At 73.1% G+C, this 20,530-nt stretch overlaps 4 protein-coding genes across 5 annotated transcripts; 1 reads left to right on the forward strand and 3 right to left on the reverse strand.

The window, feature by feature from the left end:
* Positions 1–450: 450 nt before the first annotated feature.
* On the reverse strand, positions 451–2,268 carry SSR4 (signal sequence receptor subunit 4). The gene is made up of 6 exons (XM_082334321.1): positions 2,164–2,268; positions 1,858–1,976; positions 1,708–1,782; positions 1,532–1,621; positions 1,366–1,431; positions 451–932 (listed from the first exon to the last, which is right to left on the reverse strand). Exons 1-6 carry the CDS (start codon positions 2,216–2,218, stop codon positions 828–830), a joined length of 510 nt encoding a protein of 169 aa, XP_082190447.1. The 5' UTR covers positions 2,219–2,268; the 3' UTR covers positions 451–827.
* A 681-nt stretch (positions 2,269–2,949) lies between these two features.
* On the forward strand, positions 2,950–6,778 carry IDH3G (isocitrate dehydrogenase (NAD(+)) 3 non-catalytic subunit gamma). Its single transcript, XM_082334302.1, has 12 exons — positions 2,950–3,027; positions 3,659–3,700; positions 4,386–4,483; positions 4,577–4,689; positions 4,776–4,836; positions 5,020–5,152; positions 5,521–5,654; positions 5,720–5,822; positions 5,900–6,046; positions 6,174–6,268; positions 6,478–6,538; positions 6,639–6,778. The coding sequence occupies exons 1-12, from the start codon at positions 2,965–2,967 to the stop codon at positions 6,717–6,719; spliced, it is 1,131 nt and encodes a 376-aa protein (XP_082190428.1). The 5' UTR covers positions 2,950–2,964; the 3' UTR covers positions 6,720–6,778.
* Position 6,779: 1 nt separating this feature from the next.
* SRPK3 (SRSF protein kinase 3) lies at positions 6,780–13,495 on the reverse strand. The gene is made up of 16 exons (XM_082334301.1): positions 13,436–13,495; positions 12,541–12,598; positions 11,922–12,040; positions 11,718–11,826; positions 11,543–11,630; positions 11,375–11,462; positions 11,138–11,244; positions 9,705–9,864; positions 9,576–9,601; positions 9,192–9,327; positions 8,504–8,743; positions 7,759–7,856; positions 7,528–7,635; positions 7,373–7,442; positions 7,194–7,286; positions 6,780–7,017 (listed from the first exon to the last, which is right to left on the reverse strand). The coding sequence occupies exons 1-16, from the start codon at positions 13,476–13,478 to the stop codon at positions 6,833–6,835; spliced, it is 1,728 nt and encodes a 575-aa protein (XP_082190427.1). The 5' UTR covers positions 13,479–13,495; the 3' UTR covers positions 6,780–6,832.
* Positions 13,496–14,010: 515 nt separating this feature from the next.
* On the reverse strand, positions 14,011–19,959 carry OTUD5 (OTU deubiquitinase 5). 2 transcript variants are annotated; one of them, XM_082334303.1, is made up of 9 exons: positions 19,175–19,959; positions 18,701–18,794; positions 18,515–18,579; positions 17,921–18,077; positions 17,302–17,450; positions 15,988–16,173; positions 15,627–15,828; positions 15,124–15,237; positions 14,011–14,637 (listed from the first exon to the last, which is right to left on the reverse strand). In XM_082334303.1, the coding sequence occupies exons 1-9, from the start codon at positions 19,748–19,750 to the stop codon at positions 14,519–14,521; spliced, it is 1,662 nt and encodes a 553-aa protein (XP_082190429.1). In that variant the 5' UTR covers positions 19,751–19,959; the 3' UTR covers positions 14,011–14,518. The 2 variants fall into 2 exon arrangements, with proteins under 2 accessions (XP_082190429.1, XP_082190430.1); XM_082334304.1 differs by having other exon boundaries at positions 14,020–14,637; positions 18,701–18,791; positions 19,175–19,351.
* Positions 19,960–20,530: the final 571 nt, after the last annotated feature.

The following is a 20,530-nucleotide window of genomic DNA, read 5'->3' on the forward strand; positions in this document are numbered from 1 at the left end:
GGGGGGAAGCCGGGTTCCCCCCCGGGCGGGGCGGGGGGGTCCGGACCCGGAGGGGGGGGGGGGGGGGTTGAGGCCCCCCCCGGGGGCCTGGGTCCCCTCGGGGGGGGGGGGAGCCCCCCGGGACCACTCCCCGGCGGGCGGGGGTCCCGCCTTCCCGGCAGTCAGAGCCTGCAGCCACCCAGGGGATGATGGGAAACGCCCCCCCCCCCCCCCCCCGGGGACCCAGGCATCCGGGCAGCCCCCCCCCAGGAACCCCCAAGCTGCTCACTCCCCCCCCCCCCCCCCCCCCGCCATGAGGTCAGACCGCTTTGTCACTGATGACATCACTGCTGTCTGGGGCTGGGTGTGATGTCATCAGCCAGCCAGGAACAGCCCGGGTCCCTGCTGGGGAGGGGGGAAGGGGGGGGGCACCCCCAAAACAGACACAGGGAGATGGGGGGGGGGGGGGGGGAGACATTTATTGGGGTGCAGCCACGGGGGGGTGGTGTTTGGGGACACCCCCCAGGCAGGAACCGTGGGGGGGGACCCTCGAAACCCCCAGTTTTGGGGGCTAAGGGTGGACCCCCCCAATCTGGGGGCTCCCCCATGCCGAGGACACCCCACAACTCGGGGGGGGGGGCTGCCCCGCTTTTGGGGCCCAGCCCCAGCCAGCCGTTCCCATTGGGGGGGGATCCTTCAGCCCTGCCCCACAGCACCCCCACTTTTACGGGGCACCCCACAGCATCTTTATTTGTGGGGGGGGGCAGTTTTAGGGGCGCCCCACTCCCCACCAGGACCTGGGGACCCTCTCGAGGGGGCCGTGTTTGGGGGGGCGTTTTTGGGGGGGCCTACGCCTGGATGCTGCTCTTGGTGCTGAAGGCCAGGTAATAGACGACGAGGCCGATGGCGGCCGCCACCACCTCTGTCGACACCCAGGGACCGTTCCAGGCGCCCTGCCAAAACAACGGGGGGGGGTGTCACTGCCGCCCCCCGAAACCCTCCCGCACCCCCAAAACCTCCTCCCCGCTCCCCCCGAGCCCCCAGGGGCACACCTAAACCCCGCAGGGTTCCGGGAGCTCCACACCAGTTCTCAAAATCCACCCTCAAATCCTAGTGATGCCCCCCAAAACCCTGGGACACCCCAAAACACCCACCCCCCCCCAGATCCTGGGGACCCCCCCAAGCCCCCCGAAACCCCCTCCGAGAAGCAGCCCCAGCGCCTACCCCAGCAACACTCTCAGGTCACCCAAGGATTCTCCACCACACCCAAATTGCCTCAGTTTCTGCCCAAAACCCTGTGCACCCCCAGCTCCCCCCCTTACTCAGAGGGAGCCGTGCCAAGGACCACCCCAGACCCATGGGGACCCCCAAACCCCCCCAACTCACCCGATGGTCCACGTTGACGGTGAAGAGGGGCCGGATGCGGGAGACGTCCTCGTTATTGCGCTGAGCCTGAGAGTGTGGGGGAGTGAAAAAGGGGTTCAGAGCCGGGCTGGGGGCGCCCCGGGGTGCCCGCCCCTGAGGGACCCCAGCCGCGGGGCGGGGGGCCCACCTTGCGCAGGGCGCTGTACGACTCCTCGTCGAAGAACTTCACCTCGTAGGTGCCCGACTGGGCGCTGCGGTGCTCCAGGCTCCAGGAGACCTGCGGGGGGTGTGCGCGTAGAGAGTGCTGAACCCCCAGACCCCCCTGCACCCCCCGGCCGCCCTCCCCGGGGACCCGGGGCTCACCTGATAGCGCCCCACGTCCTGCCCCCGGGTGACGGGGAACTGCTTCCCGTTGACATCGGCGTAGAGAGCCACGTTCTGCGGGGAAAGGGCGGCGGTGAGACACGGGGGGGGGGGGGGGGCCGGCAGCTCCCCGCCTCCGCGGGGACTCACCTGGGCGCCGTTCTTGCAGGCCAGCGAGATCTCCACCACGAAGACGCTCTCGGAGGAGATGACGGCGTCCGAGGTGGTGTAGTACGAGGGCACGATGGCGGGCTCGGGGCACGGCTCGCCTGCGGGGGGCCGTGAGGACCGGGACGCGCCGGGACCCCCCCCCGGCGCTCACAGGCCCCAGGACCCCCCCCCCCCCCCCGGCCCTCAGAGGACCCCGGTGTCCCGGGACCCCCCGCACCCACGGAGCCCCCCCGGCCCCGGGACCTCCCGCCCGCCCCGTAGCGCCCGCCGGGGCCCCCCCCGTACCTGCGGCGCCGAGCGCCACCGCCAGCAGCCCCGCCAGGAGCGCCAGCACCGCCATAACTGCCCGCCGCACCGCCCTCCCGCCACAGACCCTCGCCCGGCGGCCAATCAGCGCCGCCCGCCGCCGCCGCGCGCCCAATCAGGCCCCGGGGGCGGGCCGCCGCGCGCCCTGCGGCCAATGGGAAGCACGCTTTTCCCTTCGCGGGCGCCTGCCCCGCGCGCGACGTGGCCCGGCCGCCGCCGCTGCCGCCGCGAGGGGGGCGGGGCCAAGCGGCGCACCTGCGCGGCGCCGCCGCCGGCCGGACAAAATGGCCGCCGCGACTTATGTGGCGCGGGGAGGCGGTGCCAGGAAAGGCGCGGCCGCGCCCCGGCGCACGCGCAGCGCGCCAGCCGCGACCCCTTCGCCTCGGCGTTTCCATGGCAACCGCTGCGGGGAGGCGGACCGGGCTCTCCCTGCCGGTTTTAGTAATGTTTCGCCTCAAAAAGGGGGATGAAACGCGGCCGGGGAAAGGGGTCCCCCCACGCGCGCCGCCGGCCCGGGACAAAATGGCGCGCGCCTCCGCCTCGCCCGCGCCCCTCTGAGGGAGCGCGCGCGGGGACACCCTGCGCATGCGCCCCCGCCCCGCACCTCCCAGGCACAAAATGGCCGCCGCGACTTTTGTGGCTCTGCCGGCGGCGTTAGGGAAAGCACGGGGCGGGGGGGGGGGGGGGGCATAGGCGGGAAGTCTCGCGAGACCTCGCGTCCCGCCGTCCGACGACGGTTCCGACATCTCGCGAGAGCTGCGGCTATCGCGGAGAGCAGCCATGGCGGCGGCGCTGGCAGCGGCGCGGCGGCTCTGGGTACCGGCCCTGCTGGGGCCGCGTCCGGTGAGTGCCGGGGCCGCGGGCGGGGCGGCGGGACGGTCCTACCGCCCTCGCCGGGCCCCTCGGGAGCTGGGCGGCGGCCCCGCGGCGCTGGCGGACTGCTGCGCTCCGATTGGCCAGCTGGCGGGCGGGCGGTGCGGGGGTGGACTACGGCGATCTGATTGGAGGCGGTGGCGCGGAGGGGTGGGACTAGCCGTGAGGCGATTCGGGCTCTGGTTGGCTCCCGCCGTGGAGCCGCCCGGGCCCGTGAATGCTGATTGGCTGTACGCCGAGCGAGTGGGCGGGCCGGGGCAGCGCCTTCCTCGCTGATTGGTTGTTATTTCTAGGGGGGGTTGGTCCGTGTGCCGGAGCCGCTGGGTGGGGGGTGACAAAGCGGGGGGGGGGGGGGGTGTCGGTGCTCAGTCCCAGAATCCTCCGCGGTTGGCCGAAGTTGGGGGGGCGGGCGTCGGGGTGCCCCCCCCCCCCCCCGCCCCCCGAGGGCCCCGGGCGCCCAGGCAGCCGCTGCCCTCCAGGTATCCCCCCAGCGCAGCCCCATCTCGGGGCTGGGCAGAGCCCAGTTAGCAGCAGCTGCATTAAGGAGGCACCCGGGGGTCCCGGGGGGACACCCAGGCCGTGACCTCTCCCTCTCCCCCAGGCGTGGATTTCCCACGATGCCGAGCGGCGCCACCTCCCGCCCGTAAGTGCCCCATTTGGGGGGGGGGGGGGTGTCTCCTTCCCCCCCAGTCCCCCAGGGCCCTCTAACACTCGGGGCGGGGCAGGGAGCAGGGTCACAGGGACCATGGGGTGCCCCCTGTCCCGGGGCGGGGGGGGTCCCCAAACCCACCCTGTCCCCTCTCGGGGGCAGGGGGAGGCTTGGGGACCCCCTTGGCCTCTCCGTTGAGGCTGGGGCACGGCAGCGAGAGCCCGCCCTGGGGCGGGGGGTTCCTCAGGGGCTCCCCACGTGCTTCTGCTTGGGCCCCGTTCGGGGGGGAGCGCGGCGTTTTTGCTGTGTGGATTGCGGAGATGGGTTCGGGGGGGCCCTGGCGTTGCCCGGGGGGGGGGGCTCCCTTCCCTCTCCGCCCCCTCCCCTCCCCGTTTGCCGGCACCGTGACTAACTGCCCCCGTTTCTCCCCCGCGCTACGGCCGCCCGCCCCCGCAGCAGCCCAGCATCGTGAGTATGGCCAGGCTGGGGGGGTGGGAACCCGGGGCGGGGGGACCCCGAAAGCATGCTGGGGGGGGGGGGGGGGGCATGCGTGGGTCTGCATGGAGGGTGCCGGGATGGCTGGGTTCCCCAGGCAGGGGATGGGGGAGGCGGGGGGCAAGGAGGAGGGGGACGGGGGGGCCCGGACGCCTGGGTCCTCACCGCCCCGGCGTCCCCGCAGCCACCCCCTGCCAAGTACGGGGGCCGCCACACCGTGACGCTGATCCCCGGCGACGGCATCGGCCCCGAGCTGATGCTGCACGTCAAGGAGGTCTTCAGGTGGGTGCCCCCCTCCCCTCCTCGCCCTGGCGAGGACCCGGGCGTCCGGGCCGTCCGCGGGACCCAGGCGTCCGGGCCGTTCCCCGCCCCCAGGCACGCCTGCGTGCCCGTGGACTTCGAGGAGGTGCGGGTCAGCGCCGAGGCGCCCGAGGACGACGTGCACAACGCCATCATGGCCATCCGCCGCAATGGCGTCGCCCTCAAGGGTGAGTGCGGGGCCGGTGACACCCCCTACCCCCCCACCCCCGGCAGCTTGGGGACACCCTGACCCCCGTCTCCGTCCCCTCCCCAGGGAACATCGAGACCAACCACAACCTCCCGCCCAGCCACAAGTCCCGTAACAACCTCATCCGGTGAGAGCCAGGGGTGCTGGGGGGGACTGGGAGCACTGGTGGGGGGCACTGGGAGCTATAGAGCCAGCAGGGGTGGGAGGAAGTGGGGGACACGGGGCGGCGGGACGCTGGGGGGGGAACTGGGAGCTGTGGGAGGGGCGTGGCCGAGGGGCGGAGCCTGACCTGCCTGTGGGGGCGGGGCAGGACCAGCCTGGACCTGTACGCCAACGTGATCCACTGCCAGAGCCTGCCCGGGGTGGAGACGCGGCACCGCGACATCGACATCCTCATCGTGCGGGAGAACACCGAGGGCGAGTACAGCAGCCTGGAGCACGAGGTGGGCCACGCCCCTGCAGGGCCACGCCCCTGCAGGGCCACGCCCCTGCAGGGCCACACCCCCTGACAGGACTGCTCAGGGCATCGCCCTGGGTACACGCCCTGGCCACGCCCCCGAGCAATGGGGCCACGCCCCCGAGCAATGGGGCCACGCCCCTGGGCAATGGCCACGCCCCCGGGCAAAGCCATTGACCTGTCCACGCCCCCTTGGCCACAACCCCGCCCCCAGTGGCTGGCAGGCTCCCTCTGGCCACACCCCCAGGGGGGGCAGGCCCCGCCCACAGCCTGGTTGTGGCCTGTTCCCTACCTCCGTGGCCCCGCCCCCTGACGGCCCCGCCCCCTGACGGCCCCGCCCCGTCCCGTCCCCAGAGCGTGGCAGGGGTGGTGGAGAGCCTGAAGATCATCACGGCCGGCCGCTCGCGCCGCATCGCCCACTACGCCTTCCGCCTGGCCCGCGCCGCCGCCCGCCGCTCCGTCACCGCCGTCCACAAGGCCAACATCATGTGCGTGGGGGGGGCGGGGGCGGCGGCGGGGGGCGGGGGCGCCCGCTGAGCCCCTCTCCCCGCAGGAAGCTGGGGGACGGGCTGTTCCTGCAGTGCTGCCAGGAGGTGGCTGCCGAGTACCCCGAGATCAGCTTCCGCAGCATGATCGTGGACAACACCACCATGCAGGTGGGCCCCGCCGCCCCGCCCCGCCCCGCCGCCCTCCCCGTCACCCCAGTAACCCCCCCTCCCCGTCCCCCCCCCAGCTGGTGTCGCGCCCGCAGCAGTTCGACGTGATGGTGATGCCCAACCTCTACGGCAACATTGTCAACAACGTCTGCGCCGGGCTGGTGGGGGGCCCCGGCCTCGTCCCCGGCGCCAACTACGGCCACGACTACGCCGTCTTCGAGACCGTGGGTCTGGGGGTCCCCGGGGGGGCGCCTGGCCCTGGTTACGGCCAGCGCGAAGCTGCTGGGGGGGGTGGGGAGGGCGGCGGGGGGTCCCGGGGACCCCCGGTCACCCCCGCCCTCCCCCCCGCAGGCGACGCGGAACACGGGGAAGAGCATCGCCAACCGCAACATCGCCAACCCCACGGCCGCGCTGCTCGCCGCCTGCATGATGCTGGACCACCTCCGGTGGGGCGGGGCCGGGCCGAGGGGGCGGGGCCGCCACCAAGGGGTGGGGCTAGAGCACGGGGGCAGGGCTTCCCCTAGAGGGAGGGACCCCATTGGAGGGGCTGGGTGAGGGGGTGGGGCCTCACCCAGGGCGGTTTCAAGGGATGGTTTCACGCCCTGTGGGCGTGGCTTGCTGATGGAGGCGTGGCCTCTGGCTGCCCCTCCCCCAGGCTGCACAGCCACGCCTCCACCATCCGCCAGGCCGTCCTCGCCTCATTGGACGATCCGCGGGTAAGTCCCCACCCCCACCCCCTTTTCAAGGGCACGGGTCCCCGCCCCCTGCGGGTGGGGTCGCCGCAAGCCCCGCCCCCACGGCTGACCCCGCCCCCAGACGCACACGCCCGACATCGGGGGACAGGGCACCACCTCGGGGGCCGTCCAGAGCATCATCGCGCACCTCCCCCGCGCCTAGGGCGGGCGGGGTCCCGGCCCCCCCGCGGCCGCGCCCCCAATAAACCCCCGAGGACCGCGCTCCCGGCCGTGCCGCGCCTTTATTCACGCTCACGCGGGCGGGGCGGGGCGGTGCTAGGGGCGGAGCCAGGGGTGGCGCAGGCACTGGGCGGCGGTGGCGCGGCGGGCGGGCTCGAAGGCCAGCATGGGCCGCAGGAAGCGGGCGAAGGCGGCGGCCGCCCCCCGGGGCCACTCGTACTTCTCCTGCAGCACCGCCCGCAGCCCCCAGGGCCGCAGGTGGCGGATGTGCCGCAGCTCCCCTGTGGGGCGGGGCGGCGGGGCGTGACCACCGCGCCGGGACACGCCCCCCCCCAATACTGCCCTCTTGCACCCAGAGCCGCCCCCCCCCCCGGCCGTGGGTGTAACTGGTGCACCCCTTCATTTGCATAGCCCCGCCCCAGCGTGCCCCGCCCCATCCCTTGGCCCCGCCCCTCACCGCGGCGGTTGAAGAACTCCCGGGAGTAGCGCCCCGCCAGCGCCACGTGCCGCGGGATCTCCCCCAGCAGCTCGATCACGTGGGCGATGTGGTCTGGGGGAGGGCGGGGCGCGTCAGGCCACGCCCCTCCGCGGCCCCGCCCCATCTCTCGGCCACGCCCCTCCCGCGGCCCCGCCTACCCTCGTCCCGGCTGTAGTCCTCCCCGGAGTGCGGCTCGAACAGGTAGTCGCCCGTCGCCAGCTCGAAGGCCTGGGGGCAGAGCGGGGCGGTGAGGGGCCGCGGGGCGCCGTGGGGCGGGCGCCGTGGGGCCGGCCGTGGGGCGGGCGCCCCTCACCATGCAGGCGGTGCTCCAGATGTCGGCGGGGGGCCCGTAGCCGGCCCCCAGCAGCACCTCCAGCGCCCGGTACTGCCGCGTCTGGATGTCCTCGGTGAAGTGCCGGTGCTGCGCGGGGGCCGGGGCGTCACCCCCCGCCCGGGGGGGGGCGCACCCCCAAGCCCCCCATCTGTCCCAAACCACCCCAAAACCAACCCCGCTGCCCCAGCCCCCCCCCAGTTGCCCCCTCACCACCCAGCAGCCGTTGCCGAGGTCGGCGATCTTGACGCGCAGCCGAGGGGCGCAGCGGGGGTCCAGGGGGTTCTCCTGCCCCCCCAGCACCCCCCCACCTGCGTGGCGGCAGAGGGGACGTCAGCGGGGGCACCCCAATACCCCCCGGCCCCCCACCGCCCCCAGCAGAGTCCCCGCCTGCCCCCCCAGCCCCACCGCTGCCCCCCCAGCACCCCCCGCCGCCCCCCAATTCCCCCCCCAGGACCCCCAATATTCCCCCAGGACCCCCAATTGCCCCCCCCAACCTCCCCCCTGCAACACCAACTGCCCCCCAATTCCACCCTCCACCCCCCCGGCCCCCCAATTGCCCCCACAACCCCAACTGCCCCCCAATTCCACCCCCCTGGTCCCCCAATTGCCCCCACAACCCCAACTGCCCCCCAGTTCCGCCCCCCCGGCCCCCCAATTGCCCCCACAACCCCAACTGCCCCCCAATTGCCCCCACAACCCCAACTGCCCCCCAGTTCCACTCCCCCGGCCCCCCAATTGCCCCCACAACCCCAACTGCCCCCCAATTCCACCCCCCCGGCCCCCCAATTGCCCCCACAACCCCAACTGCCCCCCAATTCCACCCCCCCGGCCCCCCAATTGCCCCCACAACCCCAACTGCCCCCCAATTCCGCCCCCCCAATTGCCCCCACAACCCCAACTGCCCCCCCGCTTCCCCACCTGCCCCCCAACACCCCCCCGGGGCCCCCCCGCTGACCGAGGGGGGCAGGGGGGGCCCCCCCCGAGCCCCCCGAGATGAGAGAGCTGGAGGTGGGGGTGAGGAGGGAGTCGGAGGCAGAGCTGGGGCTGGGGGGGCGGCGGGGGGGGCCCCCCCCCGAGGCGGAGGAGCCCCCCGAGAGCCCGTCGCTGGAGCCGCCGGCCCGCAGGGTGTGCACCCCCGAGGAGGAGGCGCCGCTGGGGGGGCTGCCCCCCTCGTCAGGGTCCGGGGGGGGGGCCTCTGCAGGAGGGAGGAGGCCCTGAGACCCCCAAAGCCTGGGGGCCCCCCGAAAGGGAGAGAGGGGTCCCCACGGCGACGCCCCGCGCTCCCAGGTTTCCCTCCAGCCCTCCCGGGAACCCCTACGCCAGCCTCGGGGGGCCCGAAACCCCCTGGGGCCCCCCCAACCCTCGTGGGACCCCCAAAACCAGCCCCGAGGGACCCAAACCCCCCTGCCAGGGTCCCCAACGCCACCCCTGGGACCCCCAACGCCACCCCTGGGACCCCCAAAACCATTCGCTGGGGCTCCCGCCCCCCCCAGGACTCCCAAACCCGCCCTGGGGACCCCCACCCACCTCGCAGCCACCCCGGAGCGCCGAATCCTCCCCCGGGGACCCCTCTGACCCCCTCCCCGTGCCCCAGGGGACCCCGAGCTCCCCCCGGGGGTCCCAGACCCCCCCCAGGCACTGACCAGCATCATCAGGGGCCCCCGGTGACCCCCCCATCTCCCGCAGGTGCTCCAGGTCCCGCAGGCGCTGGGCCAGGAGGCGGCTCTGGCGCCGCTGCCGCCGCCGTCGCCGCCGCCGCTGGGCGCGGGAGAGCCGCTCCTGCCGCGGCGGAGCGGGAGAGGGCCGCTCGCACGGGGCGGGGGGGGGAAGGCCTCGCGCGAGGGGCGGGGGTGCAAAGCGCGGGGGGCGCGGGGGAGCCGCCGGGGGTCACGCACCCGCGGGAGGAGCCATGCGAGGGCGCGGGCGAGGAGACGTGCGAAGTCACGCAGGCGGGCGAGGAGGCGCGCGAGGGCGGGCGGGCGTGCAAGGAGGCGTGCGAGGAGGGGCCGCCGCCCCGAGACACTCACGGGGACGTCCGGCGGCGCGGAGCTCACTGCGGAGAGAAAAGAGGGCAGAGGGGGAATCGGACGGGGTCCCCCCCAGGGGTCCCGGGGGTCCGGCTCCCCCCGTGGCGCGGCGGCGGGGCTCGGGGGTACCTGCGCTCTGGGGGGGGCCGCCCCCCCGGGCCCAGCGCGCGGCCTCGGCCGCCAGCTGCCGCACGAAGGGCTCCCCCACCCGCAGCAGCACGTTCTCCGGCTTGATGTCCGTGTGGATGATCTTGCACTTGGTGTGCAGGTAGTCCAGCCCCTCCAGCACCTGCGCCCCGACGCAGGGAGAGCACCCCCAAATCAGGGGCGGGGGGGGGGGCGCAGCGACCCTCCCTCACGCCGTCCCCGAGGCCTGCTGGCCCCCCTGCGGGGATCGGGGGGGATACTGGGGGCCTGGGGGGGACCCGGGGGTCTCCAGGGAGGACATTAGGGCTCCCCATGGGGATATTTGGGGTCTCAAGTGGATCTTGGGGTACTGCGGATTGAGGGTAGGCTCTAGAGAGACCACCTGGAGAACCTGCGGGCACACAGAGGGTCCCAGAAAGGATAACGGGGGGCTCTAGGGGGACGTTTGGGGTCCCCATGGGGATCTGGGGGAGCCCACAGGGACACTGGGGAGCCCTAGGGGGACGTTTGGGGTCCCCATGGGGATCTGGGGGAGCCCACAGGGACACTGGGGAGCCCTAGGGGGACGTTTGGGGTCCCCGTAGGGATCTGGGGGAGCCCGCGGGGACACTGGGGAGCCCTAGGGGGACGTTTGGGGTCCCCATGGGGATCTGGGGGAGCCCGCGGGGACACTGGGGAGCCCTAGGGGGGATATTTGGGGTCCCCATGGGGATCTGGGGGAGCCCACAGGGACACTGGGGAGCCCTAGGGGGGACATTTGGGGTCCCCGTGGGGATCTGGGGGAGCCCACGGGGACACTGGGGAGCCCTAGGGGGGATATTTGGGGTCCCCATGGGGATCTGGGGGAGCCCACAGGGACACTGGGGAGCCCTAGGGGGGACATTTGGGGTCCCCGTGGGGATCTGGGGGAGCCCACGGGGACACTGGGGAGCCCTAGGGGGACGTTTGGGGTCCCCGTGGGGATCTGGGGGAGCCCGCGGGGACATTGGGGAGCCCTAGGGGGGACATTTGGGGTCCCCGTGGGGATCTGGGGGAGCCCACGGGGACACTGGGGAGCCCTAGGGGGACGTTTGGGGTCCCCGTGGGGATCTGGGGGAGCCCTAGGGGGACGTTTGGGGTCCCCATGGGGATCTGGGGGAGCCCGCGGGGACATTGGGGAGCCCTAGGGGGACGTTTGGGGTCCCCATGGGGATCTGGGGGAGCCCGCGGGGACATTGGGGAGCCCTAGGGGGGACGTTTGGGGTCCCCATGGGGATCTGGGGGAGCCTGCGGGGACACTGGGGAGCCCTAGGGGGAACACTTGAGGTTCGTGGGGTGGCAGGGGGATGCGGGGGGATTAGGGGGGGCTCTGGGGAGGACATTTGGGGTCCCACAGGGATACGGGGTGCCGGGGGGACGTGGGGGCCCCCCCTCACCTGTCGCACGATGCTCTTGACGCAGGGCAGGGGCAGCCCCTGGTAGTTGGACTTGATGATCCAGCGCAGGAGCTGGTGGCCCAGCACCTCCAGCACCATGCACACGTCTGGGGGGGGTCAAGGAGCGCCCGGATGCCTGGGACCCCCCCACGGGGCGGGGGACGCGGGGCCCCCCACCCGGGACCCCCCCTGGGGAGGAGATGGGGCTCCTGGACGCCTGGGTCCCCGGAAGGATACGGACGCCGTTGACCCCCGAGATCTTGAAGTCGTCGATGAGCTGCACGATGTTCTCCCGCTTGGGGTCGCTGGGGTCCGAGTCGCGGACCTGGGGGGGCACGGGGGGAGTTACGGGGGGTCGGGGGGGAGCCTGGGGGTCCCCGGTTTGCGGGGGCTGGGCGCACTCACGCATTTCAGCAACTTGATCTCGTCCAGAGCCGTCTCGGTGTACTGGGGCGCGCTCTTCACCACCTTCAGCGCCACGAACCGCTTCCGCCTGCGGAGGGGACCCAGGAGTCCGGGGGGGCCCCCCCAAGCCCCCTCCCACGCCCCCCGCGGGGGTCCCAGGGGTCCGGACACTCACCTGATGTCCCAGCAGAGCCAGACGGTGGAGAAGTGCCCCCAGCCCAGCTTGCGCACCACGTGGTAGCGCCCGTTGAAGAGGTCCCCGATCCGCACGGGGTAATACCCGCCTGGGGGGGCACGGAGAGGGGGGGACAGCCTGGCACCCCGGTGCGTGGGGGCTCCCCCTGCCCCCCCGTGGACCCAGGCATCCAGGCACCCCCACCTTTGCAGTAGTCCCGGGGGTCCTCCTGCTCCCCTTCGTCAGAGCCCAGCAGCCCCTCTGACAGCAGGGGCAGGGGAGGGGGGGTCTCTGGCGACACATCCTCAGGGGGGCTGGGGGTCCTGCGGGGGGCAGAGCCAGGCTGGGAACCCCGGCGTCCGGGCTCCCCACACCCCCCAGCCCCAGGGGACCCAGGGCTCTGCACCCCCTCCCCATAGCTGGTCCCCTCAGGGGTCTCCCCCATGCTCGGGGGGCCCACAGCGTGGTCCCTCAGGGGGAAAGGGGGGGCAAATGGTCCCAGGAGAATGCCGGGAGGTCCCAGAGGCCCCCCAGGCCAGAGTGAGGGGGGGTGCGAGGCATGCTGGGACATCACCCCCCCAAAATAGAAATGACCTCACGGCCCCAGGCACCGTGGGGTTAAAAATAGCCCTGGCAGGGGGAAGGGTGGCCCTAGGAATGTGCCCCCCCCCCAGGAAAGGGGGCTCTGCTTGTCCCCCCCAGGGAAGAAGGGCACCCCAAAAGCTCCACCCCCCCCAACAGCAGGTTGTCTCCACTCCCTAAGGGTCACGGGGGGCTCTGGGGAAACCGTGACCCTGCCGCTCCCCCTCGTATCCCCCCTCACCGTGGGGGTGGTTTTCGTTTTTTGTCCTTTTTGCGCTTTTTCTTTCGCTTGCCTGGATCTGAGATGGGTGTCGGGGGGTCACGGGTGCCCCCGGCACCATAGGCACCCCCATGCTCCCCCCCCAGCGACCCCGATTCCCCCCCAGTCCCAAGCCTCACTTTCTCCCATCAACCCCCCCCCCCCAGGGCTGGAAACCACCGGTTTCTCCTCAGAACCCCCCCGGGACCCCCCCGGCCCAGGAACCGCCTGTTTCTTCACAGAAATTCCCTTGAAACACCTCAAAACCCACTCCCCGGACGCCCCCCCGCCCTCCCCCGGTGCCGGGACCCCCACTTTGCCCTCAGAAAATGCCCCAAAATGCCTCAAACCCCTTCCCCGGACCCTCCATGTCCTTCCCCAGCCGCCATTCCCCTCGGTTTTCCTCACGAACCCCCTCAGGACCCTCCAACGGCCCCCCCGGACCCGGGACCCCCAGTTTTCCCTCACGATCCCCCTCAGAACGCCCCCACCCCAGCCCCAGGACCCCCGCTTTCCCCTCACAAACCGCCCCGGGACCCTTCAAAACCCTTCCCGCCCCGGGAACCACCTGTTTCTCCTCAGACACTCCCTTAAAACCTGCTCTCGGGACCCCCCACGGCCCCCCCGGTGGCGGGAACCCAGGATTTCCCTCACGATCCCCCTCAAAACGACCCACAAAGACACTCAGCGCCCCCCCCCCCCCCAGCCCCGGGACCCCCACTTTCTCCTCACACCCCCCCCCCCCCCGGGACGTGCCCCCCCTTCCCCTCGGGCCCCCCCCAGACCCCCCCGCAGGCCCCCGGGCAGAGACCACCCGCTTTTCCCTCACGGCCCCCGCCGCCGCCGCTTTCCCGCCGCAAACCGCGTTTCTCCTCACCGGTCCTCGCGCCCGCCGCCGCCGCCCCCCCGCGCAGCTCCATGCCGCGCGCCGCCGCTCTGCGCGTGCGCCGCCGCCCCCCCCCGCCACGGGCGGGGAGGGGCGGGAGCCCGCCCCGCCCCTTGCCCCGCCCCCGTCGCCATGGAGACCGGGCCGCGCAGGCCCTAGCGCTCTCACGACGTGGCCGGCAGCTTCCAGCACGCCTTCGTCGCGATAAGGCGAGCTCCCCGAAACTGGGCCCCCAAAATAGCGGTGGGCGGCCACCAAAGGGGCCCAGGGCCCCCCCAAACAGCCCTATCCCCCCCCAAAGAGCTCCCCCCCCCCCCGCCCCCCCACCTTGGCATCCAGCAGGGCTAAAGGGCAGCACCCCCAAAGCAGCTCTGCCCCCCCCAGCGATCTTAGAGCCCCCCCCAGGGGGAAGAGAGCCCCCCAGAATGGCCCAGCACCTCCCCACATGGAACACAGTCCCCCCAGAAGGGTCTGGGGACCCCCCCAAGCCTGCCCTGGGGAAGGGGATGATGAACCCCCCCTCCCATGAACAGACGGGGCCGGGGGGCTGCTGGGCATCATTTAATAATAGGGCGCAGGGGGGGCGTCGGGGGAGGGGGGGTTCGGGGGGCAGCACCCCCAGCCCCACCCCGCACCCTCCCCCACCCTGGGGTGCTGGGGGGGGGGGAAGGGGGGCAGGATGCTCCGGGAGGGGCGGGGGGCAGAGAGGGGGACCCCCCTCCCCAAACAGCAAAATCCCACCAGGAAAGAAAGGGGAGACCCTACAAAAAATAGGAGCCCCCCACCCTCCCCCCCCATTCCCCCAGTCCCCCCTCTTCCTTCCAGCTGTAATTATGGGGGGGGGTGCGTGTGTCTTCTCCCCCCCCCCCCAAAAATAGCCGAGGTTTGTCCCGCGGCGTCCAGCGCTGTGTCCCCCTCCCCTCCCCGGTCAGGAGGCGTCCCATGAAAGCGGGGAGGGGGGGTTCCCCGAAATAAAACGCCCCCCCCAGCCTGGGCCGCCATGCACCTAGAGGTCCCTGGGGGGGCCGGGGGGGGGCGGCGAGGGGGGCCAGGGCGCAGTCCGGGGGTTCAATATCAACTCTTGTCGGCGGCGGGGTCTCTGTGGCGGGAGGTCTTCATGGTCTCCAAGTACTCCTGCTGCGAGACGGCCAGCACTGACGCCAGGATCTCGTCGTCCTCCCAGTCGTTCAGGCCTAGGGGGGCCCCAAAAATTGGGGGGCGAGGATGGAGTTTAAAGGGGGGGGGGCACATAACCCCACAGATCTCCCGGGCATCGCCCCAGAAGGGACAGCAATGAGCGCCGACGTGGCAGGGCCAGAGCTTGGCTACTCCCCAAGTGAGGGTTCTGGGGCTGCCTCCCAAATTAGAGATTTTGTGTCATGTCCCGTCCCCCCCAGAGTTGCAGCAAAGGGAGACAAATCCCCCAACAGAGATCTTTTCCCCCAAATCTAGAGCACTGCCAAGCTGAAAAGGCCAAAACTCAAGACTTCCCCCCCCCAAAACCACAACCTAACAGACCCAAACCCAGGATTCCCCCCCTAAACTGAGAAATACCCCCCAACACTCCTAAATCTCCCCCAACCCTAATCCCCCCCCCCCCGAGACACCCCTACAACCCCACAACTCCGCCCCCCGGCCCGAGACCCCCCCCAGCCCCCTGCCCAGGCCCCCCTGCTCACCGAAGGCGGTGGGGGACATCTGCTGCATGATGGCACGGCACTCCAGCGCGGGGTACAGGGACACCAGCGGGGGGGTGGCCCGGCCTCCACCCGCCCCCAGCTGGCTGCTGGTCCCTGGGAGGCAGGCACATCGTGGGGGGGGGCCAGGCACACCGTCCCTGAGACCCCCCCAGCAGCCCCCTGTCCCACCCAGCACCCTCCCACATCCAATTTGGGCCCCCCCCACCCCATAGTGGCCAATTTGGGACTCCCAGCACCCCATAATTCCCATGTTGGGGCCCCATAACCCCCCCCAGCACCTAACTGGGGCTCCCTCATGCCCTTCCCAGCACCACCCAGCACCTGATTTGGACCCTCCACCACCCCATAACAACCAATTTGGGGCCCTCAACTCCCTTTAACACCCAGCTGCCCCCCCCCCAGCACCTTGCAGCACCCAGTTTGGGTCCTCCAGCACCCCATAAGCCCCCGGTTTGTCCCCCCCAGCCCCCAGAGATACCCACCTGGGGCACAGGGCGAGGGGGGCTTGCCTGGGGGGGGGGCACCGGGCGAGGGGGGCTTGGGGCCGGGTGCCTCGGGGTGCAGACCGGGATGCTCAGGCGAGGGGGCGGCGCTGCGGGGCCGGGGCGAGCGCCCGCTCCACTCCTCCAGGCCGCTGGCCGCCGCCGCCGTAGCCGAGCTGCACGTGGCGCTGGCCTTGCGGGGCTGCGGGGACGCGGGGAGGCACGTCACCCGCCCCTGCCCAGGCCAGCGCTGTCCCCGGGCGGGCAGCCAGGGAGAGGTGGGGATGGGGACCCCAGGACCCCGCTGAGGGGGGTCCACGACGGCCCCTACGCCCCCGGGGGGGAAGGCGGGGCGCCCCACCTGCCGGGCCTGCTTCTCCTGGTCGCGCAGCCACTGGAGGTAGGACTCGCGGGCCACCTGCTCCTCGATGGCCTCGTTGGTGGCCTCCCAGTCGGTCGCCCGCTTCTTGTCCTCCAGCATCTGCTGCTCGATCCAGGACTCCTCCGAGGTCTTGATGGCGCTCTTCATCAGCGACTGCTCTGCCAGCTGGGGGCGGGGCCACGCTCGGACACGCCCCCACGACAGGCCACGCCCCCACGACAGGCCACGCCCCCACGACAGGCCACGCCCCCACGACAGGCCACGCCCCCACAGAACCCCCGGGCACACAGCCCCCAGACCCAGCAGTGGGGGGGGGGGGGGGGGGGGCACACTAGGCCACACCCCTACACCGAGGCCACACCCCCTTGATTCCAGCTGGGCCATTAAGAACCCACCCCTCACAGCAGGCTCCACCCCCTCTGGCAGGCCACGCCCCACCCCAGAAGGCTCCACCCCCCCGGCACAGCACCAACCTGGAATGGGGCTGCTGGCAGGGGGCGGGGCCATGCTCAGACACACCCCAAACCACACCCCCAGAGGCAGGCTCCGCCCCCAGACAAGCCCCACCCCCAGACCAGGGCTCCCACCGGGGGGGTGGGGCCACAGACAAAGAAGGCAGTGGGAGGCGGGACTAAGTGTGGCCATGCCCCCTCCATGGCCCCACCCACAGGGGAGGGAGGGGGCAGCCAGGGAGGGCCCCAGGACCCATAGGGCCCCTCCAGAGACCCCCTGGACTGAAGGGGGGCACCCCCACCCCATCGCAATGGGGGGCCCAAGCCCCCCTGACCCCCCCAGCCCCCCTGGACTGAAGGGGGGCACCCCCACCCCATCGCAATGGGGGGCCCAAGCCCCCCTGACCCCCCCAGCCCCCCTGGACTGAAGGGGGGCACCCCCACCCCACGGCAATGGGGGGCCCAAGCCCCCTCCGACCCCCCCAGTCCCCCTGGACTGAAGGGGGGCACCCCCACCCCACGGCAATGGGGGGCCCAAGCCCCCCTGACCCCCCCAGCCCCCCTGGACTGAAGGGGGGCACCCCCACCCCACGGCAATGGGGGGCCCAAGCCCCCCTGACCCCCCCAGCCCCCCTGGACTGAAGGGGGGCACCCCCACCCCACGGCAATGGGGGGCCCAAGCCCCCCTGACCCCCCCAGCCCCCCTGGACTGAAGGAGGGCACCCCCACCCCACGGCAATGGGGGGCCCAAGCCCCCCTGACCTCCCCAGCCCCCCTGGACTGAAGGGGGGCACCCCCACCCCACGGCAATGGGGGTCCCAGGCCCCCCAGCCCCACTGACCCCTGGCTTGAAGGAGGGCAGCCCCAGCCCCACGCCGATGGTGGCCTTGTTGGGGTTGACAACGGAGTTGTAGTGGATGTTGCGGTGGTAGCTGACCCGAATGGGCTCGTCCTCGTTGTGCTGGATCCCGTGGAAGGTGTTGATGGGCTCTGCGGGCACCCCGTCAGCACAGCGGCACCCCCACCACCCCACAGGCACGTGGGGACCCCCCCCCGACAGCACCCAGGGACCTTCAGGTACGCCCCCCAGCAGCACCCTGGGGACCCCACAGCCACCCAGGAGCCCCGACATCAGCACCTTGGGGGGCCCACAGGGACCCCAGATTCCCCTACAGCACCCTGGGGACCCCAGAGACTCCCCCCATGGCACCTTGGGGACCCCAGAGACACCACAGGAAGCCCCCTCAGCACCTTGGGAAAGTCCAGAGCGTTGGGGGACCTCCATGGCACCACAGAGACCCTCCCAGCACCCTGAGGAACCCCAGAAAACCACAGGGACCCCCCTCCCCCAGCACCAACATCGGCACCCTGGGAACCCCTACGGTGCCTTGGGGACCCCCGTGTCGCCTCAGGGCCCTCCCCCTCCCCGCTGTCCCCAGGGCCCCGCGGGGTGGACGCACCAGTGCCGTACTGGTAGACCTCGACGGGGCGGTTGTACATCTCGGCCATGGCCTGCATCTCGATGTGGTTCCCGTGGCACGTGCTCTTGCGCTTACGGTTGATGTAGGTGGTGAAATCCTCCGTCACGTAGTTAGAGAAGTAGTCGGCGTTCTTCATCTGGGAGCGAGGGGATGTTGGGGACGTCAGGGGACATCGAGGCAGCCCCGGGGTGGTGAGGGACACTGGGGGGTGGCGGGGAGCACGGGGACACCACAGGACCGCAGGGCTGCCCCAGGGACCCTGAGGACATTGAGGGGGGGAACCCTGGGGACCTCAGGAAACACCAGGGGACATTGGGGAGGGTGGGGGGATAGCAGCCCAGTCCCCCCCAGCGCTCCTGGCACCCTCCCAGTCCGCCCCAGTGCCCCCAAGTACATCCCCGTGCCTCCCAACGTATCCCAGTGCCCCCCAGCCTCCTTCCAATCCCCCTCCAGTGGCTCCCAGCACATCCTTGCACCCCCCAGAACCCCCAAGTGCCCCCCAGTCCCCTTCCATCAGCCCCCCATATACCTCAGTGCCCTGCAGTTCCCTCCCAGTGCCCCCCAGCGCCTCACCAGATAGTCCATGCAGTGCTTGCGCACCACCTCGTGCATGTCCTGGTCTCCGTACACCTGGTCAGCTGGCGGCACCCAGACAAGGAGGACAGAAAGGGGCAGTGAGGGGGGCGTCAGCCTGGAGGCCTGGGAGCCCCATGCCAGGGCGCAGTAGCAGGGGGGACACGGGGGGGACGCGGGGCTCACCCACGGCCCGGAAGAGACAGGCGCCGTCCTCCTTCATGCGTTTGATGATGAAGCCTTTCTTTTCCCGCAGCGCCTTCTCGAACCGGTGCTCCTGCTGGAGACACAGCTGGGCTCGGTGCCCGCACCCGGAGGGGGGCGAGGGGCACCCTGGGGGGCGAGGGTCCCCCAGGGAAACGCGCCATAGGGACCCGAGCCCTGCGCCACGTGGGGACGAGCGTGACGGTTCCCACGGGACACGGTGCGGCAGACAGGCGTTAGGGGACAACGGGGGGTCCCTGCGGGGGGGGGACACGCGATGGGGACAAACACCTCGTGTGACACGCACGACCGGGGCGGGGTGAAAACATGGGGATGCCCGGGGGGGCCCTGAACACCCCCAGGCCACTGAGGTCCCCCCGGTCCCACGTCCCTCCTGCCCCCGTATCCCCCTGGTGCCCCCAGCCCCAGCACCCCCAGGCCCCCCGGCCCCCGCACCTGCTCGGCCGTGGCCGGGTCCATCTCCACCCGCCCGGCCTCGTACTCGTCCTCGCTGTTGTAGCCGCCTCCCGCCTCGTCGGGGCCGGGGCTGCCGCCGGGGCCCAGCCCCAGCCCCAGCCCCATCCCGCCGGGGCCGCCGCAGCCGGGGCCACCGCCGCCGGGGCCGCCGCTGGGCCCGGCTCCGCCGCGCCGCCGCCGCTTGCTGTGTCCGGGGCCGCCTCCGCCGCCGCCGCCGCCGGGCCCGCGGGGCTCGGGCAGCCCCAGCGCCGCCGCCTCCAGCCCCAGCAGAGACCCGGGCCCATCCCCGCCGCCGGGGCCGCCGCCGCCGGGGCCGCCGGGGCCGGCGGGGGGGGGCGAGCCAGCGGCCGGCAGCCCGGCCCAGCCCCGCAGCGGCGGCGGCGGCGAAGCCCTGGGCCGCGGCCCCCCGACGCCGCCGGGGCCGCCGGGCTCGCCCACGCCGCCGGGGCCGCGCTCGGGGCCGGCGTCCGCGCCGCGCTCGGGGCCGGCGTCCGGGCCCGAGTCGGCGTCGCCGTCGGGCGCCGGCACCGGCTTCTTCTTCGGGAGGATCGTCATGGCGGGGCGCGCATGGGGCGGCGCCGGGGGGACCGGGAAGGGGACCGGGAAGGGGACCAGGGGGGACCGGGAGGCCCCGCCGGGCCGCGGCGGCCGCGGGAGGCGCCGGGTGGCGGGGCCGCTGCTGCTACCCGCGGGCCCCGCGGAGCCGGGGGGGCCTCGCCCAGGCCCCCCCGCGGGCGCGGCGGCGAGGCCGGAGCTGTCGGGCCGCGGAGCGCGGGCGGGGGCGCTGCCGCCGCCGGGCCCGTGTCAACATCAACAGCGGCGCCCTCTGACCCCGCCGCCGCGCTTCCGCCTCGCCCGCCGCCCGCGCTTCCATTGGCCGGCGGCGCCCTCGCCGCGCCCCCATTGGCCGGCGGCCGGATCGGAAGTCCCGCCCGCCCGGAGGCCGGCGGGTCGGGAGGGAGGGGAGGGGGCGGGACCGGCGTCGCCCCGGCGACGGCGCGGCTGCCCGCTGATTGGGCGAGGGGCGGGGGGAAGGGCGCGGAGGGGGCGTGGCGGGGCCCCGAAGGAGCGAGCGCTGATTGGGGCGAGCGCGGGGAGGCGGGGCCGCTCAGGGAGCGGACGCAGATTGGGCGGCGGGCCGGAGGCGGGACTTCAGGAGAGAGCAGGTGCTGATTGGCTGCCGCGCAAACAGCGGCCCATCCATCTTCAACGCGCCGGGGACGGGCGGGAGCAGCGAGAAAGCGCCTAGCCCCGATTGGCCCGAGCCTAACCCCGCCCACCCCACCCTCCCATTGGCCGCCGTAGGCGACCTAATTTCCCATTGGCTGAGGAGCG

Source organism: Platalea leucorodia, assembly GCF_965183815.1.
Source record: "Platalea leucorodia genome assembly, chromosome: 33".
NCBI classification, from domain to species: domain Eukaryota; kingdom Metazoa; phylum Chordata; class Aves; order Pelecaniformes; family Threskiornithidae; genus Platalea; species Platalea leucorodia.

What these genes read in the sequence shown, in the direction of transcription:
- OTUD5 (XM_082334303.1), bottom strand. Translation starts at nt 19,750, where the DNA reads ATGACGATCCTCCCGAAGAAGAAGCCGGTGCCGGCGCCCGACGGCGAC. An exon ending in ACCCGGCCACGGCCGAGCAG is followed by an intron (nt 18,795 to 19,174) that starts GTGCGGGGGCCG and finishes CTGTGTCTCCAG; the next exon opens with CAGGAGCACCGGTTCGAGAA. An exon ending in CTGTCTCTTCCGGGCCGTGG is followed by an intron (nt 18,580 to 18,700) that starts GTGAGCCCCGCG and finishes GGGTGCCGCCAG; the next exon opens with CTGACCAGGTGTACGGAGAC.
- SSR4 (XM_082334321.1), bottom strand. Translation starts at nt 2,218, where the DNA reads ATGGCGGTGCTGGCGCTCCTGGCGGGGCTGCTGGCGGTGGCGCTCGGC. An exon ending in AGGACGTGGGGCGCTATCAG is followed by an intron (nt 1,622 to 1,707) that starts GTGAGCCCCGGG and finishes CACCCCCCGCAG; the next exon opens with GTCTCCTGGAGCCTGGAGCA. An exon ending in CCGTCAACGTGGACCATCGG is followed by an intron (nt 933 to 1,365) that starts GTGAGTTGGGGG and finishes TTGTTTTGGCAG; the next exon opens with GGCGCCTGGAACGGTCCCTG.
- SRPK3 (XM_082334301.1), bottom strand. Translation starts at nt 13,478, where the DNA reads ATGGAGCTGCGCGGGGGGGCGGCGGCGGCGGGCGCGAGGACCG. An exon ending in AGATCAAGTTGCTGAAATGC is followed by an intron (nt 11,463 to 11,542) that starts GTGAGTGCGCCC and finishes GTGCCCCCCCAG; the next exon opens with GTCCGCGACTCGGACCCCAG. An exon ending in TCAAGAGCATCGTGCGACAG is followed by an intron (nt 9,865 to 11,137) that starts GTGAGGGGGGGC and finishes GTCGGGGCGCAG; the next exon opens with GTGCTGGAGGGGCTGGACTA.
- IDH3G (XM_082334302.1), top strand. Translation starts at nt 2,965, where the DNA reads ATGGCGGCGGCGCTGGCAGCGGCGCGGCGGCTCTGGGTACCGGCCCTG. An exon ending in AGCGGCGCCACCTCCCGCCC is followed by an intron (nt 3,701 to 4,385) that starts GTAAGTGCCCCA and finishes GCGTCCCCGCAG; the next exon opens with CCACCCCCTGCCAAGTACGG. An exon ending in GTCCACAAGGCCAACATCAT is followed by an intron (nt 5,655 to 5,719) that starts GTGCGTGGGGGG and finishes CTCTCCCCGCAG; the next exon opens with GAAGCTGGGGGACGGGCTGT.